Below are 19,714 nucleotides of genomic sequence, written 5' to 3' on the forward strand. Positions count from 1 at the left end.
GGGCTCCCAGCCATGTCTCCTGGGTGTCCGAGTCACTAGGGACGCGCTAAGGGTACACATTTTTCCCTAACGCTTCCTTTTTAGCGCAGCAGGTCATTTGGTTATTACATTGGGTCCCCAGAAGAGGTGGTTGGGCGTGCGTTAAGAAAGTGGTCGTTCAGCGTTGAGTGCCTGCTTTATACCCGCCGATACTGCATCGGCCTACTTGCGTATTGTGTGCAGTTCTGGTCTTCCCATCTCACGCGTTAAGAATATATAAACCTATTCATGGGTTGAGATCTTCACAACTTGGTCTACTTGACATACTCTCTGTTCGTCTTGCGCATCTTTCTTCAACTCGTGAAACAGCTTTTTCTGTAGCTGCTCCCGCCTCATTGAATTCCCTTCCATATGAGATACACACACAAGATAATTTAAAAAAAATTCAGGCGGCAATTAAAAGCTTTCTTCTTCAATATGCGTATGGTATGCTCTAAATTGATGATGGATAATTATTGTTGGTCAAAACAATTTGAACTTCCTCTGGTAAATGTGTTCTGTTTTGTGCCTGTTATTTATTTTTGTTTTAATGGTATGACTGTGTGTTGTACTTTATGTTTTCAGATTATTTTATGTATGTTTTATTGTAAATCACCTAGACCTACTTTGTGACAACCAATTAATAAGTTTTAATAAATGAAATGAAATGAAATGACGGAATTAGAAAAGGTGCAGAGGAGAGTGACAAATTAATAAAGGGAATGGAACATCTCTCCTATGATGAGAAGCAACACAGGCTAGGGATTTTCAGTTTGGAAACCAGACGGCTGAGAGATGCCATAAAAGAAGTTTATAAAATCATGAGCGGGGTGGAATGGGTAAATAAAGGATGGTTGTTTACCTTTTCATACAATATTAAAACAAGAGGATATCCCATGAAACTAACAAGCAGCAGATTAAAACAAATGGTAGAAAGAACTTTTTCACCCAGCGCACTATCAAGCTGCAGAATCTGTTGCCAGAGGACATGGTTAAAGCGACTGGTACAGTGGAGTTTAAAAGACGTTTGGACAAGTTCCTGGAGGAAAAGCAAATAAAACATGATTAGCTCCGTAGACTAGGGAAAGTTATCGCTATCCCTGTAACTGAGTACAGGAAGGAGATCTACTTTTTGGGATCTGCTGGTACCTGTGACCCGAACCGGCCACTGTCGGAGACAGGATGCTGAGCTGAATGGACCCTTCATGGCACATCCTATGTTATGATTTAAAAAAAAAACCCTAATTAAAACAGCTTTTCAGTAACTGTATTTTGTAACGCCGATGGTGCCTTTGGCAGAAGCTCCTCTCAGATAAATATCATTGCTGTATTGCTCAATGCCCTCTCCCTTGCCTCAGAATATCTGACTGAATGTGCAAGAAAGAAGAAGTGCCTGGGGAGGGACAATATTCAAAGGTTTTTCCATTGGTAAAAAAAAGCGTTTACCCGCAGACACTGCCTGTCTGAAAAATTGCCCAGCCCGCGTGTGGGAAAAAGTCTATGCACTGTGCCACAATGTGCGCACTGTCACCTCTGTTTTCGTGCAGGCATCCCCGGGGACGGGACAAGGCCGAGGGAGGCAACGAAGCAGGTCTTTTGGGAATGTTCCAACACTCTGCATGTTGTTTTGATTGGAAAAAGTATCCGCAGGGAAAGAAGGTAGAGTTCTCGTCGTATATTTTGTTTTCCTTGGGAAATTTTCAAAGGCAAAGCACGCGTGTACTTTCTCTCTGAAAAGGGCTGCACAGTCTATGAGTAAAAGTGCCCCGGACCGTTCACCTGTTGCAAAATGTCCACAATACACTCCATACTGTGCAGTATCTTTAATAGACTTGTCTTTCATATTTATGATACACCTTGTATGAATTAAAAGCTTTATATAAAAAAAACCCAAAAACCTCAAAGACTGTAAAGGTTTAAGAACTGAAAATGTGCCTTTGCACTTGTGAGGCGATGTTTCAGCTCCAGGTATTTTAACTGAAAAAAAAAAAAAATGCTGTAAACCACCTTGAGCTAAAATCGGAAAGGTGTGCTTGAAATACAAAATGATTATTATTACTGTATTATTGTTAATTTCAGAAAAGTAGACATACAAATGGCAGCAGAGAAAGATTTGTTAAATCTCCTCCACATCCAAAAGGACAAACGTCTTGCCAGCTTCCTGCAGTAAGAGCACCTCGGTCTCCAGCGGTTGCAGGCTCCTTACAGGAGGCTTAGGATAAGTCTCAGGATCATGACGACACTGCAAACAATGCACAGAGCAAAATGTGTCAAGGATGGGCCAGCGTTTGAAGGCTCAGTGACGGTTTTCTCTCAGTAACTGTACAACGAAGCTACTACTGGAAAGGTAAGGGGGCCGATGCAATAAACAGTGTGTAAAAAACGGGCATCCAAACCGTGTGTAAAAAACCAGGTATCCAAACTGGGCGCCTGTTTTTTTTTTTTTAATGCGCGCACAGCCAGGTCTCCAGGGCGCCTGATGTAGTATGGAAATGAGGTGCCGCGTTAACAAGGACGCACTAGGGATCAATTGTGCGTCCCTAGAGTGTCCTTGGCGTTGGGCCCCCAGGAGACCTGGCTGTGCGCACAGCCACTGGTTAGGAAAACAGATGCTGGTAAATTGCATGTCCGTTTTCCTAAGCTGGCTGCCGTCAAGACTTTATTTTTATTTTTTTCATGTTGCTGCTTTCTGTGGTTCCTCCTGCTTAGTACTGTGACAATAGTAAAAGTAGGAGGAACCACATAAAGCAGGATTTTTGTTTTTGTTTTTAGTGAACCCTTAATGCCTGGCAAGACTTAACGCCAGCTCCGGGACTGGCATTAAATTTGCCAGGTTAAAAAAGTGTGCATCGGGCGCATGTCAATTTTTTTGCATCAGGGTAATAGCTCACAGCCTCATTTACATGGCATTTACATGTGATGAGAGCTATTGGCTACGTGTGAGTGTGGACGTGCGTCCAAATCCCTATATAGCATCGGCTGTTAGCCTAGCGCGTCCAATCAATGGTCAAGCTGTGCACTAGCTTGAGCACATGATATTGCATCGGCCCCAATGTGGGGAGTGTCAGAGTATTGGGGGCGACGGAGGTGTGAGGGGTCAGGCTGCTGTGTCAGATAGTTAATGAGGGGCTACACTGATGCAGCTTGTGGCAGCTGTTCCACAGCAGCCAGACTTCAAGCGAGCATCTGGCACAAGGGTGCACTGTAGCCAGGTTTGCAGGGATAAAAAAAAAATGGAAATCAGCACTAAATTGAGGTAGGCCTGGCTTTTTGACAGCTGGCTTGGATTTTGCTAGCCCTAGCCCCAGTGGTTTGTGGAAGGTCTGATTTGCACTGCTCCTGCCACCCTTACCCCCTCTTCATTTCAGACTCGCCTTATAGCAGGAAGACTCCACAACGAATGCATGCTCACCTGAGGAAAGCTATCATGCCGGCTGGCATTAGCTTCCTTGATCTTCTATAGCGAATCCCCATAACTGTAGCCAGAATGAAAGCCGCATCTGGGGTTTAGAGAAAAATGCTCACTGTATTTATCCGCTTGTGCTGCACCAATCAAACCTGCCACTTAGACATAAAACTTAACAGCCCATCTATGGCTTCTGATTTCAAAAGCCTTAATGCAACGATGTTGAAGTATCACATTTTCAATATAGCGCTTTTAAAATTCAGTTAGTTACACGCAAGCCAGTTTTGGTTTTTATGTGTGCACAAATTGCCGTTCTGAGGATAATTTCTGCGGCTAACCACGGAATAATGTGCTTAGATTTAATTTAAAACAGATTTGCTATTTTCTTATTTATTTAAAAACATTTATATTTTGTTTTTTCCAAAAAAAACCTTGTGCAATGTGGATAACAGAGGTACATTCATAACTTAAGCCAGACACGGACAACAGATAATAAAACAGATAATATTAATACAAAAGTACATATTATCTAACCATAGGCTTGTTGGAAAAAAAAATGTGCCTTTGATTTCTTTCTAAACTTTAGAAATCATCAGAGTTCCTAACAATATACACAAAATAAGCATGAAATAAAGCACAGGGCATGTTACTAAACAGTATCAAACCAAACTGCCAAAGAAACAAAGCTCCTCAGACACCCTATGAGGCAGTAAAAGCCTCCGGAAACAGAACGGCCTTAAGATTCTCATGAAAATGTTTCTATTATTATTATTATTAATAATTTTTATATACCGATGTTTCATGAGAACATATCACATCGGTTTACATTAGTTAACAAATAGTCATTTAAAAATATTTGCATTTCCAAAATTAATGAAAAGAAGTAAATACAAAGTTTCATAATAAACTAATAAAAACAAATAAAATAGTAAAATAATTAATCATACAATTTAAAACAGTTAAAGATGCAGAACAGTAAGAGCAGAGATAATATATATATATAAATATATATATTAAAGGGGGTATATAATCATTAGGTTAAAACTCTTGGAAAGCTTGTTCGAATAGTCATGTTTTACCTTTTTAAATCCTTCCTGGGCATGCTGCAGGCAGGGCAACTGAATATAGGTACGCGCTTTCACAGTACGACTACATTTTGAAAGTAGGTAATTCCAGGGGAGTTTTTGGTTTGGAGGAGAAACGTCCATGCATAGAATTACATTTATAGTTCTGCATAACTTTCTTTCCGCTCCTGTAGCATACCCTCCCTTCAGCTGCAGAAATGACATGTGCGAAGGATGGGAGAATCTTTCAGGCCGACGCAATACTGCGCGCTCAGGCTAGCGCACAGGTTAACCCGCGGTTGGATGCGTGTTTTGGACGGGGACGCTTATAATGCATGGGACCGATAACAGCAACGAATGAATTTACACAGGTAGACGTGATAAAGAAGCCGGAAGTTAGGTTTTCTTACATCATTGTACTGCTGCTCTTCCTCCCCATCACTCTCAGGGACAGAGCTATGCAGCGTGAGGTTCTTCGCCTCCCCTCACTGCACCATCTCACTCAGCATGGGGACAATATGTATGCACAGGCTTCGGTGACCTCTTTGCCTGGGAGGGTGCTGTGGGGACAATCTTCTGGATAAATTACCTTTAAAACAGGAGCTTTTTTTCCCTCGGGCTGCTATTAGAAAGAACTATCTTCCTCTTTCTGTAGCTCAGGCACATAATCCCACAGCTGTCCACATTAAGGACGCAATTTTCAAGCTCAGCAATGGGACAAAGACTGCACATACGTTCTATCTCCAGTTCTCACGCTTCTTCTCAAAGCAGAGGACCCACGTCCTTTCACTTCGAAGCCTGTCGCAGATATAAAGTTTGTGCATCTGCTTTTTGTGCTTACAGAACTGTACTGGAAAAGCAGGATCTGAGGATCTGAAAAGGAAGTCTGCGTGTGATACTCCCCCCCCCCCCCCCCCCCCCCCAGAGGAAAACATGCCCCCAGGATCATTCCCCTCTCGAGTGCTGCGGGTCACAAGGCAAAATGCTTGGAAAATTCTCTTTCCCATTTTATCTGCTGATTCTCTGCAAGGATGGAGCTATGACTTTTCTGGTTGGGGGCAAACATTGCCACAAAATCTCTACAAAATCGGGCAATGAGCAGCATAATTATGTAAATCAGCTGGTTGCCTGTGTTCCCATAGCTACATAAGGCTCTTTTAAATGTGTGAATGTCACCGCACAGTTGTTATAGTGAGAAACTTAACTATACCTCCCAGAGCTGTAGTTAAGTTTTTCTATGCCGTATTAAATTTAACATGCGCTATTTACTTACAAACCCTTCTGCAGGCGGTTAATATGGGCCATTATCATGCATTAATGTGTGATCATGGCCCATTTTGTGGCAGCTTAGTGCATCAGTCTCCAGGTTTACCTATCCCGATAGACATCTAAAGTCCTCTGTTCGCCACCTCTGTTCCTGCTTGCTTTCTGTACCATTTTTTGTTAATCTGAGTACCTTTTGTGAGGCATCCTGGCTAGGGTGCTATAGAAAACCCAAAAATGAAAAAGATGAATGAATGAATGAATGAATGAACGAATGAATAGAAGTCCAACACTTACACAAGGATATTTTCACATCCCTCGGGTCACACGTTACGCAGTAAGCTCCATAACCAGCCAATGCACCAAAGAAAAGTCCAGCAATCAAAGACACTATACTGCCTGCAACAAGAAATACAGTTTACACAATTAGTCACACCTCAAGGCAAATCAATTACCACTAATATCTTCTGTTTTGTGCCTTAGGGGAAAATCCTTATTGCCCCCATTAGAGGTGGGAAAGTCTGGCACTGCCAAGGGGTTCTTTATTTGTCACCGAATCAGCCGATTGAACTGATCTGAATCAGAGATTTCTATCCAGCGAGGGTAGTTTGTGACTAAACCCACCTCAAGGCTCAGTGCTGGTCAAGGAAGTTATAACATTTTCATTTTTACAGCACTGAAGCTGGAGCAATTCTTAAATTTAAGACTCACTCCAGACACACAATGGAGCCATTCAGATGGCTCATATAAACAGGTGCTTAGTATTTTTGTATTTTATACTTCTTTCTCATCTTCTGCATTACTGTTCTTTTTTCATGGGCAGAAACTACATATGTATTAACATCTCTATTATTTATTTTCCCCGATTTACAGCAATTTTTTGTATGTCTTCCTTTTATCCCAATTTGGTAGATCAAACCTAAAAAATTTCCAGTAATTTGTTTTTCAAAAAAAAAAAACAAACAAAAAACTGAAACAGTTGAACACTAAATTATAGCATATGCAAACTGACTACAAAAAAGAAAAAACCTGCATGAGCATCCTCAACAGGATTTTGCTTAGCTTATGAGGACTGATATTCCAAGGAGCTAGATGCCTAACTTAGGAGCTCAGTTGCTTTATTTATATGAGACTTTAGTTGTCTAGGTCTGCCAAAGAAAAAATGTCTCCTGTTGAGTGCCTATATTTAGCCACTTAAAAAATGGGTGGGCAGATAGACTGAGTGAAGTCAGGAGAGAGAATTTAGGTGCCTAGCCCGCAGGAGGAAGGAGTCATGCACATCTACAAGGGCAACACCTGGGAGCCAGAGTTAAAGGTTAAATTATTCTACCTGATAATTTTCTTTCCTTGAGTTCTACTAGACCAGCCCATTCCACCTGGGAGTTTGCTGCACACCACCTTCATGACGTCACTCTTTGCCATAAAGGGCGAGAGGTCATAGGCCTTGCCAGAAGCCTCCTGCCAAAACAACTGGATAAGGACTCTACTTTGTGCCTTGTATACATATAATATATCATCATTATTTTTTGGTCCCTCAAGGTTATTCCCTCTCCCTTAGTGGAGGGTGAAGAGAAATAAAGAGAGGAATAGAGCGAGAGAGCAAGTTTGGCTCCCAGCATGCCTCCAGTCATGATTCCTGTCTTTCTGGGTAGGGCTTGGACTGGTCTAGCAGGACTCAAGGAAAGAAAATTATCAGGTAGAATAATTTTACCTTCCTTTTTGCCTGCTAGACCAGACAATTACACTTGGGAGATATAAAAGCTACCCCCTAGGCAGGGTGAGAGGAAGAAAAGGCTGCTTTGGGAACCCCAGACCCAAAAGCCGTTTCCTCCTTTGCATAAGAACAAAGATATGCCATACTAGACAGACCAAGGGTCCATCAAGCCCAGCATCCTGTTTCCAACTGTGGCCAATCCAGGTCACAAATGCCTGGCAAATACCCAAACATTAAATAGATCCCATGTTACTAATGCTGACCACAAGCAGTGGCTATTCCCTATAGATTAAAAGCAGTTTATGGACTTTTCCTCCAGGAACTTATCCAAACCTTTTTTAAACCCAGCTACAGTAACTGCCTTAACCACATCCTCTGGCAATGAATTCCAGAGCTCAATTGTGCACTGAGTTAAAAAAAAAAATGTTTTCTCAGATTTGTTTTAAATGTGCTATTTGCTAACTTCATGGAGTGCCCCCTAGTCCTTGTATTATTATCAAAGAGTAAATGACCGATTCACATTTACTTGTTTAAGTCCCTTCATGATTTTATAGACCTCTAGCATATCCCTCCTCAGCCAACTCTTTTCCAGTCTGAACAGCCCTAATCTCTTTAGCTTTTCCTCATAGGGGAGCCTTTCCATGCTCTTTATCATTTTGGTCACCCTTCTCTGTACTTTCTCCAGAACAACTATATCTTTTTGAGATGCAGCAACAAGAATTGCACACAGTATTCAAGGTGCGGTCTCACCATGGAGTGCTACAGAGGCATTATGACATCCTCCATTTTATTCACCATTCCCTTCTTAATAATTCCCAACATTCTGTTTGCTTTTTTGACTGCCACATTACACTGAGCCAACAATTTCAATGTAATATCAACTATGACGCCCATATCTTTTTTCTGGGTGGTAACTCCTAATATGAAACCTAACATCGTGTAACTACAGCATGGGTTATTTTTCCCTTTATGTATCACCTTGCACTTGTCCACATTATATTTCATCTGCCATTTGGATGCCCAATCTTCCAGTCTCACAAGGTCCTCCTGCAATTTATCACAATCTGCTTGTGATTTACTATTCTGAATAATTTTCTGTCATCTGCAAATTTGATCACCTCACTCATCAAACTGCTTTCTAGATCATTTATAAATATATTGAAAAACACCGGTCCAAGTACAGATCCCTGGGGCACTTCACTGTTTACCTTTTTCCACAGTGAAAACAGACCATTTAATCCTACTCTCTTTTTCCTGTCTTTTAACCAGTTTGCAATTCACAAAAGGACATCGCCTCCTATCTCATGATTTTAATTTTCTTAGAAGCCTCTCATGAGAGATTTTGTCAAATGCCTTCTAAAAATCCAAATACACCACATTTACCAGTTCACTTTTATTCACATATCTATTCACCCCTTCAAAAAATGTAGATTAGTGAAGCAAGACTTTCCATGCTGGCTCTGTTCCATTAAATCATTTCTATCTATATGCTCTATGATTTTATTCTTTATAATAGCTTCCACGATTTTTCCTGGCACTGAAGTCAGGCTCACCGGTCTATAGTTTCTCGGATCACCTCTGGCCCCTATCTTTCCCTGAATGTCCACTCTGTAATCCCTGCAGAATGAGTTCAAGGAGGTCCAAGTGGTGGACCTGCGGATTTCCCCTGGGAAACATAGAAACATAGAAGTGATGGCAGAAGAAGACCAAACGGCCCATCCAGTCTGCCCAGCAAGCTTTCACACCTATTTGTTTTCATACTTATCTGTTACTCTGACTGCTGAGGTCAGGGCTCTTATTGGTAACTTTTTGGTTCCAATTCCCTTCACCCCCACCATCGATGCAGACAGCAGTGCTGGAGCTGCATCTAAGTGACGTATCTAGCTAATTGGTTTGGGGTAGTAACCGCCGTAATAATCAAGCTACTCCCACGTTGGTTTACCCTGCCTGTGCAATTCAGTCCTTGTTGGTTGTCTGAATATAAATCCTCTTTACTTCATTCCCTCCTGTCGTTGAACAGTGAGCTGCGCTGGATATGTATTCCAAGTGAAGTATCAGGCTTAATTGATTCGGGGTAGTAACCGCCGTAACAAGCAAGCTACACCCATGCTTATGTAATTCATTCCTTGTTGGTTGATGCTGAATATAAATCATCTTTTCTTCATTCTCCCTGCCGTTGAAGCAGAGAGCTATGCTGGATGTGCATTGAAAGTGAAGTATCAGGCTTATTTGGTTTGGGGTAGTAACCGCCGTAACAAGCAAGCTACTCCCCTGCTTTTTTGTGGATACAAATCCTTTTTTCCACATTTCCTCTTGCCGTTGAATCATAGAGCAATGTTGGAGTCGCATTAACCGTGTGTAAGTTTATTGAATAAGGATATTAATCTCCAGGTAGTAGCCGTCATTCCCGCAAGCAAGCCACCCCCGTGCCTCTTCTCTTCATTCACATCCTCTAGACCAGCGGTTCTCAACCGGTGTGTCGCGACACCCTAGTGTGTCGCCAAGCGCCGGCTAGTGTGTCGCGTGCTCCGGGTCTCTCCCGCTGCTCTTTCTTCCTTGCTGCCGTTGCCGCCGGGCTATCAGCACGTTCAAGCCCAGCGGGAACGGCAGCGGCGCTAAAAGAAGCTGTGGCACTTGTGGCTGGCCTTTTCTTCTTCCCGTGCGCCCCCCCCCCCCGTGACCCGGAACAGGAAGTGGTGCGCGGGAAGGAGAAAGAGCCGGCCCATGCCGCGTGATAAAGTAGCAGCGGCAGCAGCATCATCGGCCTCCGGGCAATCGAAGCAGCCGGTAATAGAGAAAGGAGAGAGCAGCAGGAGCCTCCCGCGGTCGATGGAATTCTACTTTCTTGGCTTGCGGGGGCTGGAGGAGGAGGCTGCTGCAGCTCCCATTTGTGCTCCGGGGGGGGGGGGGGTTTAGGGAGGAAGTGAGTGAGAGAGAGAAAGAAGCAGCCAGCCTGCGTGTGATTGAGAGCACGTTTGTGAGTGAGAGAAACTGGTCAGAGAGTTGATGTGGTGTATATGTGAGAGACAATGAAAGTGACTGCTCAGGGAGATAACTGATATGAATGTGAGAGTGTGAGACATTAGACAAGGAAGTGACTGATGTGTGTGTGTGTGTGTGAGAGAGAGAGAGAGAAAGCACTGAAGTGAGAAATCTGGGTATGTGAGAAAGCATGGGCATAAGAAGCCTGGTGTTGGGGGGGGGGAGGGGTGTGTGTGTGAAAAAAAGCATGGGAGTGAGAAGCCTGATTATGTGAGAGAAAGAGCATGGGAGTGGGAAGCCTGTGTGTGTGTGTGCATGCATGAGAGCGAGAGACTGGTTGGTAAGGTGACGGGGTGTGTTAGAGAAAGAGACTGGTGTGTGTGAATATGAGAGAAAGAATGTGATTCAGGGAATGAGAAGCCTGTGCAGTGGAGAGCGAGCATGGAAATGAGAGAGAGACTGGTGTGTGTGTGTGTATGTATGTGTGTGTAACAGAGAGAAAGTGATTATGGGAATGAGAAGCCTGTGCATGTGAAGAGTGAGCATGGGAGTGAGAAACCTGGGTGTGTGTGAGACACAGCATGGGAGTGAGAAGCCTGTATATCTGAAAGAACATGGGAGTGGGAAGCCTGTGTGTGTGTATGCATGAGAGAGATCAGGTGACTGGTGTGTGTGTGTGTGTATGAGAGAGAAAGAAAGTGATTATAGAAATGAGAAGCCTGTGCATGTGGAGAGAACAAGCATGGGAGACTGGTGAGTGTGTGTGAGACAGAGAAAGTGATTATGAGAGTGAGAAGCCCGTATATGTAAGTAGAACACGGGAGTGGGAAGCCTGTGTGTGTGTGGCATGAGAGAAACTGTTCAGGAAGGTGACTGGTGTGTGTGTGTGTCAAAGACTGGGAGATGATTAGTGTGTGAGAGACAGAAACTGGTCATGGGGGCATGACTGGTATGGTGTGTGTGTGTGAGACATGGGCATTAAGGAAGAGGACCATGATTATAGAGCTTAGCCTCTACTGCTGCTTCTGGTGTGTGCCACGGCCTGCATGGAAGAGGAGCAGGAGAGCTGCTGGAGGGGGTAAGTAAAAGTGGCTTTTTAAGTTTATTTTTCTTGATTGACTGCCATTTTAATTATTTAATATTATGTGATGTGTCTGCTTTTTTTGAAATATTTTATTGGTGTTTGGAGAATTTTTTAATAGTTTTTATGAGTTTTTAATTGTTGGATGTTATTCTGTTCATAGCTGTTTTGAAACATTTATTCTGCTTATTAGTATAGTTTTACAATTATTTCTGTGTGGGGATCTATAGCTGCTTGCTAGTTCTGTTTTCCTAATAAGAGGTGTATTGGTTTTTAGGGCCTGATTTAATATTTGTAGTGTTGCCTTTTCATAGATAGGGTTGCTCCTATTTGAGTGTATTCCATAATACAGGTGTAACTGTGTGCGGATTAGTTTATGTGCATTACTACAGATCCTGGGAGTATGTTGGGTCGGTTCTGTATCTGTTACTGAGATGAGATATTTTACTAGCATGTAAGTGTTTGTATCGGTCTTATTTGTTGTGTTTTCTCAAGAGGACATGCATTGGTGGTAAACTGCTGTCTTTTCATAAGTAGGGCTATTGAGCCTGGAAGGAGAAGGAGTTTGAGTTGCTGTTACTGAGATGACACCAGAACCAGAATATCTTTTTTGTAGGGTGAGTTGTATTGGGAATGTCATAATTCTGCTTTACATCCATTATTGTGGGTCAGGGGGGTTCCCGTGGATGCAAACTCTACTTTTACATCTAGCCCTGTGACGATCATGGGTCAGTGTGTCACGCATGTGAGAACCATCTGTCAGGTGTGTCCCGACAGAAAAAAGGTTGAGAACCACTGCTCTAGACTATGGATCCACAGTGTCGATGTTTCTGCCAGGAAGATGCCTGCACTCTTGTGGAGTATTGCTTTTTTTTTATTTATCTGATTTTTATTTTCCGATTTACTGGACTTCAAAGCGGATTACATTTAGGTACTGTAGCTATTTCCCTGTCCCCATGGGGCTTACAATCTAATGCATGGAGCATCACTGGCACCTGTCTTCCATTGAGGTTATGTGCTGAGGAGATGTCCTCTTTGATCCATCTTGCTATCATAGCCTTGGAGGCCACTTCTCCCGTTCATGGCCCACCAAAGAGCACGAAAGCCAGTCAGATTTCCTGAACAAATTTGTTACTTTCAGGTACCATAAAACTAACTGATGAGCATCCAGTCGGTGAAGATTACTCTCCTTTCCCTTGCATTCCTTCCTCCCAATTACTGGCAGATTCACTTCCTGATTCAAGCGCAAGGGAGACACTACCTTTGGGAGAAACGAGAGTACTGGTTTAAAGGTGACCGAATGCGAGAATAGCACAAGGTAGGGCTCTTTACATGAGAGTGCTTCCGGCTCTGAGATGTGTCTGGTGGAGCAAATTGCTATCAAGACAGTGTCCTTTAATGAGATGTTTTTAATGGATGCTCCCTTCAGGGGTTCAAAGATTGCTCCTGCTAATTGCCCTAAGGACCAGATTAAAGTCTCATTGAGGAAAGATTGGTCAGAACTGTGGTCGAATCCATTTTGCACTTGCAAGAAGTGCACTACATCAGGATATGCGGCTACATGGATAACTGTAATGTGGCCTCTATAACACGATATGGCTGCCACCCAAATCCTCAGTGGAGGTCTAAGCCCATCTGTAAAAATGTTAGTTTTCCACCAAGTCCAATGATGCCAGAAATTCTCCTTTTCTTACTGCTACCATGACCAAGTGGAAGATCTCCATTCTGAAATACAGTACCCTTACGCATCTGTTGACCCCCTTTTAGATCCAACACAGAACGAAAAGTGCCTACTTTCTTTAGCATGCCAAAATAAATTGAATATGCTCATTGCCTCCTCTCTTGGGGTGGTTCTGGAACTATAGCTTCTAGATCCCACAGTCTTTTCAGGGTTACTTCCACTGCCTCTGGTTTGACTTATGATGTCCTGGGGGCAGACCATAAACACATTTGGTACTGGGGAATCACACTCTGGTGCATAGCCCCTTAAAATTATGTCCAGGGTCTACTGGTCCGACATGATCTGGACCCACACTGCACCCACTGGTATTGCTGGATGTCATTGTTGGGTGGCGACTGGCCCTTGCAGCTTCGGTGGGTCTGATCTTGGTCTCTTGCCTCCATGAAAGGAGCTTCTTGCCATTAGTCCCAACACTTTGATTTTGCGTTGGTACTTGAAGTGTTCTTGTCTAAGTTCTCACATGGCTGACCCTTCTTTATCTTCTGGGAGTCCTGGACTGCCCAGGCTACACAGCCTCCACAAATCAAAGCCTGGATCGCCATGGCTCCCATGGAAAAGGCCTTTTTCAGGACAGCTTCTATTTTCCTATCCTGAGGGTCCTTTAAGGCCTAATCATCTTCCACCGGAACGGTAGTTCTACAGACTATTACCGACATTACCATGACTACCCTTGGGATCTGAGTAGACCATCCTTTTGTTCCACAGAAAGTGGATACAATGTCTTCATGATCTTGTCTCTCTAAGATCCCCCAACGAGGAGTCCCATCCTGAAAGTACCTTCTGCCTTAAGACTTCATGTAGGGGAAAGGACCTTGAAGGTTTCCTTATCCCTTGTAGGATAGGGTCACCCTCTGCCAGAATGTCTGACTTGGTGCTAGAAAACTTCAAGGCTTCCTGTATGCTAAAAATGAACGCTGACAGCTCATCTTTCTGGAGCAGCCTAACCACCAAGGAGCTCTCTTCGTCTGACAAGCCCTGCCCTTCCTTTTGTGAGGTCAAGGGTCCACTAGCCTCAGAGTCATAAACTGACCAGTCCTATTTGCCAGTGCTGGTGTGAGTGTAGTGAAGGGCGATGGGTTGGGTCTAAGCATGTTTTGCATTCACTGAGGGGCCCCTCTCTTTACCCGCTTCCAATATTGGGGCAAGGGTTCTGAGTCTACTACTGAAAGCCTGGTGCATAACCAAAACAAAATCTGTTGAAAAGCCCATGGGGAAGGCTCCTATCGGGCCTTAGCTGGGCCTGCGTCAAGGCCTAGCCCTAGGTTCACCATTCTTCCCCCAGGGGATGCAGCGGCCCTGGTTGCCCTAAGGGCAGCAGCTCTTCCTCCCTGGAGGTTGTGTTTTGTACCTTACCCAGGACTTTTGGATGGAGCGAGTAATAAATACTTTAAAGGAAATAATTAAATAAACAGGGCCTACTTACTAACAAGGCACACTAAAACACTTTATCTCAGTTTGATAAATTGTCTCCTACTTGGCTTCCTTTTGAGATATCCTGATGATAAGCCACAGGATGACTGTTATAAATAGAAAACCCAACAGAACCGCTTCCATTCTGTGGGTGGAATAAAAATGACCTTCATAATCCAATTAGATGTAAAAGTATGGGGCCAGCCTGATGGCTTGGAAGCAGGATTGTGCTATCATATGTAAGACGATGTATGGGACCAGGGTCTGTCACCCTGACTAGCGGGGGCTGGGAATGACAGAGACACAGTACTGAAAGCTCCTGGAGGCAAGTGACTTCCAGCCATCATGCTTGTAAGTGCAGGTCTGCAGTGCCCTGAAGGGAGCTGAACAATAAGGATGTGTATTCGTTTGAAATGTGGTAGGAGGCCAGCACTATTTTGAAGTGTGGCCATATTCCAAAATGGCACTGATCTTAGGTCGGCCAACATCATTTTGAAATATAACACTGGTGAGGCAGGGGTGAAAACTCTTGCCCCCTTTTCACCTATGGATGGGGTAAGATATGAGGTGGGAAATGGGGAACCTGTGAGAGAGCTTGTTTTTCAAACTTTCCTGACAGAGGGAGGGTACAGAGCCTGGACTCAATATTTTTAATTTTGATTTTGTTCTTTGCTTTAAATAAAGCAAAATGAAACAAGAAACGAAATGACAAAATGAAAAACTTTCAGTGCACAACCCTACTGGGCAATACAAACTCTGGAGACCATCTTTCCCTCCAGAGGTACAATATTTTTCTACAACAGAATAAATATGACAGTCTATATTTGCTTTTTCATACTATTTTAAAAAAATGCAGGAAAAGAAGTTTGATGTTATTTCATTGCTTATTGCCTCCTATGTGAACATTCTGTTTGATCGTGTGACCTCTTCTTGACTAATGGGACGTGCTGTGATAATGAAGGTGTGTGTGTGTGTGTATATAGTAAGGGGAAATTTGGTAGCATCCTGGGTAATTTTAAGTAGCAAATACATCCATAAGATACACCAAATTTCAAAGGGAACGTAGGTTTGCTTTTAAAATTGTCTCAATGAAAGTGTCCACATAAGGTACATTTGCTGGCAGGAACACGTAAGTTTCCCATGTAAACTTACATACATACATTTTAAAATCAAAAAGTATGAGGTAGATTTAAAAAGAAGCTCGTGAGGCCTACATGTGCGCATGCTACCTGGTGCGTGCACACGTATGCCCAATTTTATAACATGCAAGCGCAGCCACGCACATGTTATAAAATCCGGGGTTGGTGCGCGCAAGGGGGTGCACAATTATGCACCTTGTGTGCGCTGAGCCGCACTGCCTTCCTCCGTTCCCTACCAGGCCACTCTGAAATCGTTCCCTTCCAGGCTGAAATCGGAGCGGCCTGAAAGGGAGCTTCCCTTCCCTTAACCTAACCTTCCCACCCCTTCCCCTAACCTTTCCCCCCCCAGCCCTACTCTAACCCCCCCTGACCTTTATTTTACCTTTTGCGCCCGACTGCCGGCACGCGATCCTCTGACAGAGCTGCAATGGCCGCTCTGACGGAGGCCTCTGGTCCCATCCCCGCCCCCAGACCGCCCCTTTTATAAAGCCCCGGTACTTACACGCGTCCCTGGGCTTTACGCGCGCCGCCGGGCCTTTTTAAAATAGGCCCGGCATGCGTAACCTTTTTAAAATCCGGCCCTATGTTCGTAACTCAAAATTCAGTCCCAGTCCTGCCCCCGGGAACACCTCTGCATAGTTTGGGTAATCTTATACACAAATATGACATATGTGCATAAGTTTATTCACACATTGGGCAGGCAATGTTATAGAATCTATTTCAGCACGTAAAACGGCGTTTCACACACAGAAATTCATTTCCAAACTACCCCCACATAGCCTTTCCTTACCTTTACATTTATTTTATGTAAAACTTTGTGATTATTGCAGCATTACCTTTTCGAGTATACCCCAGGACACCTCCCAAAGCCAGAGTCGCAGCATAACTAAAACCAATCCAGTCAATTGCCATGGTTATTTCTAGGGAGAATAATAAAAATAGAACAGTTTAGCAAATATGCAGCTGAGACACTGTGCATGGTACTGAGTGTTTCTATAAAACTGCATAGCAGGAGTGGTAGGACACTGTGCATGGCAGTTAGTGTTAATATGGGACACAATGCATAACAGTGAGTGGGAGGGTGAGAGATGCTGATTGGGACGGAGTGGTATACTGAATAGGTGTGAGGGGAAGAGAGATGCTGAGTTGCTGTATGGAAGTGGAAATAGGGAGTGGGAAAGGAAGCACCAGGAATATACAAGATGCACATGGGAGTGCAGGGGTGATGCATGGTAGTGACTGGAAGATAATACAGTACATGGGACTGAGATGAGTAATGATGCATGGCAGTGAGATGAGAGAGTGAATATGAATAAAGAATAAGGGATGATGCATGGGAGTGAGAGATGATAAGGTGCATGGGAGTGAGAGGATGAGGGATGCATTGGATGAGTGGGGAATGAATGCAATATTCTGGAGTGACAGGACATGGGGAATGGAAGTGAGTATGGGAATGACATGGAAAGATAAGAAAAGGTACATAGCAGTTAAGTGGAGGGCCAAGCGATACTGCACTGTGATAGTGTGAGAAAGTTGGGGGGAGGGAAGGAGGGTGCAAATGAAAGACTGTATGGATGTCAGTTGGGAAACTGAGCTGATGCCTGGGTGTAACTTGTGGGATGACAGACTAGATGGGAATGAAAACCAAAGACATGAATAATGACAAGGAGACAGCCGCATGGATGGAAGAACAATGTGACTGGGAAACCTGGCAGTTTTGACAGAGCATGTCTAATGCAAATACATGTTTAATATAATGCAGAAAAAAAACACACACGTGTAGAGGTCAATTGCAAACGCTACAAAGTGTTCCTGAGGGTTAAATTCCTGTCTCGCGCGCTCTCTTCCTCCCGCCCTACCTCCTGCACAGGCGGTACTCTGGTTGCACTGCTGCCAGCCTCGGGGATCCCCTTATGTAGAAATGTCACAAGGAGTGGTCAAGAAGGGCACACGGCTGAGCCAAAGTATCTTGATGTATATTTTGGAAAAGTTAAAAAGAAAGGGGGGGGGAAAAAAGAAGGGCCCACGGTTGTCCTTTTGAGTCAGTCTGTGAGTAATGGAAAGGGGTGGGGCGGAAAGGAAGCCTTGCCCAAAGGGCCCTTTCATCCAGAGTCTGCCTGCCAGGTCTCCGGATCACAGAAGAATGCGAGAGGGAGGCGCCAGCCCTCTTACACAAATCTCTCTTAACTCTTAGCCGTCAGGAGAGCCCCACGCCCCGAGGGCCACCTGTTGCTGGTCGGGTGGCCCCTCCGTCGCCACCCTGTTGTTCTTGTTATCTCCCTCCCCCCCTCTGTTCTCGTTCCTATTATCCTCCTTCCCCTGCTCTCCTCCCTCGTGGCACGATCCCTTCCCCTCCCCGGATACCGTACACTTTCCCGCCGGGGTCAGGGTGCCGGCCTCAGCTCGCACAGAAGCAGAGTTTCTTCACCTCTCGGAGCTCCTCCTGCCTTTGGTGCTTGCCTCCGGCTGCTAACCTTTGAACCTTATCCTCGCATGTTGCCTGCTTTTTCTCGCTGGAATTGGTGTGAAGCCCCTCTGCGGGAAAGGTTAATTATTATTAACGTCCGCCGCTGTCTGTGCTCCACTTGAAAAAAAACAAACCCGTGGCTACTCCGGATCCAGAGCGTTGCTCTTCCCGTTCCTCTCTCAACTTGTTTTACTTTCTTTTTCCTCTCCCTCGGCTGCAAGTGTGCAGTTCTCGGTCTAAAGCCTATGCTTGTCTGCCATCTACAGTGCAGTTTGGTTTTCTCGTGTTACTAAAAAATTGGATGGAGTTACCGTAGAGTTAGGTATTTATTTATTTGCTGTAAACTTTGAATGTGCCTTGTTACAGTAGAGCAGGGTTCCTGTAGCCAGTTGGTGCTGAAGTAAATTGATTCTCTGCTGGCAACCATACTTTTTATTGGGTTGGTGCGCTTTTTTTGGGCTAAGTCAAATGTAAGTGGCTGAGTTCTGAACTCAATCTTTCTGGCAGAGATTAAGAATCTGTACAGTTTGGGGGGGAGGGGGGGTTAATGCCTTTCCATCTGTCTCCATTGAGAATATGAAACAATTTGGATTTACATCAAATTGGGAGTATTTATATTCGTGTAATAATAAGAAAAAAAATCATCCAACCCTCGTATAAATGTGTGTGGGTGTTAGGCTATCTTAATCGGGCCCATATTCTTATCATCCTGGGCATGATATTACAGCCTGAATTCCTTTGATTTGATGAGATATATATGCCACCAGTGGAAGTGGAGTCAGAAAGACCCAGTGGTTTGGTCGTATGATTTTTTTGGAGGAAATAAATTCCAGTCAGTGACTTCTGGGGAGCCACTGATGTAGGTGCTCTGTTGCTGCTGCTGCAGTATATGGTCAAGCCCAGGGAGAGATTTGACTGTAAAGAGTGGAAAGTTCTTGTTGGAGATCTGCTGAAGAAACCCAGTGTTGATAGAGGATCCAGACTGGAGCAGGAATAGATTAGCTGGCAAAGAGACATCTCTGTTACCTTGACAAAACTAATGGGGCCGATGCAAAAAAGATGCGCTGAAAGCAGGTGCTGAGTGTTCCACGCCCGCTTTCCTAACGCGCCCCCAGGCACCTCTCCTGGGGGTGTAATGCAATATTTAAATTAGGGCTCACGCTGTCAAGGAGACATTGGGGGCGATTGCGCAGCCCTAGTGCCTCATTGACAGCCTGCAACCAAGAGAGGTCCGCTGTCAGCGGACAGCCACGGATTCAGAAACCGGACGCCGGCAAAATTGAGCGTCCGGTTTTCAAGCCGCGGGCCTATTTCAAAATTAAAAACAATTTTTTTTTTTTACTTTTTTTAACTTTCGGGACCTCCGACTTAATATCGCCATGATATCCCCGGCGCCGGAAGAAATTAAAGTAAAATGTGCGGCTTGGCT

The 19,714-nt window shown here is 44.2% G+C and overlaps 1 protein-coding gene across 6 annotated transcripts; it reads right to left on the reverse strand.

Moving 5' to 3' along the window:
• Positions 1-1,826: 1,826 nt before the first annotated feature.
• TMEM14A (transmembrane protein 14A) lies at positions 1,827-18,474 on the reverse strand. Of its 6 annotated transcripts, none has more exons than XM_029595735.1 (5): positions 18,293-18,474; positions 16,655-16,738; positions 6,049-6,150; positions 3,431-3,518; positions 1,827-2,260 (listed from the first exon to the last, which is right to left on the reverse strand). In XM_029595735.1, the coding sequence occupies exons 2-5, from the start codon at positions 16,728-16,730 to the stop codon at positions 2,221-2,223; spliced, it is 306 nt and encodes a 101-aa protein (XP_029451595.1). In that variant the 5' UTR covers positions 16,731-16,738; positions 18,293-18,474; the 3' UTR covers positions 1,827-2,220. The 6 variants fall into 6 exon arrangements, with proteins under 6 accessions (XP_029451595.1, XP_029451594.1, XP_029451592.1 ...); XM_029595734.1 differs by having other exon boundaries at positions 18,247-18,474; XM_029595732.1 differs by having other exon boundaries at positions 18,188-18,474.
• Positions 18,475-19,714: the final 1,240 nt, after the last annotated feature.

Source organism: Rhinatrema bivittatum, chromosome 3 (genome assembly GCF_901001135.1).
Source record: "Rhinatrema bivittatum chromosome 3, aRhiBiv1.1, whole genome shotgun sequence".
Lineage (NCBI taxonomy): Eukaryota > Metazoa > Chordata > Amphibia > Gymnophiona > Rhinatrematidae > Rhinatrema > Rhinatrema bivittatum.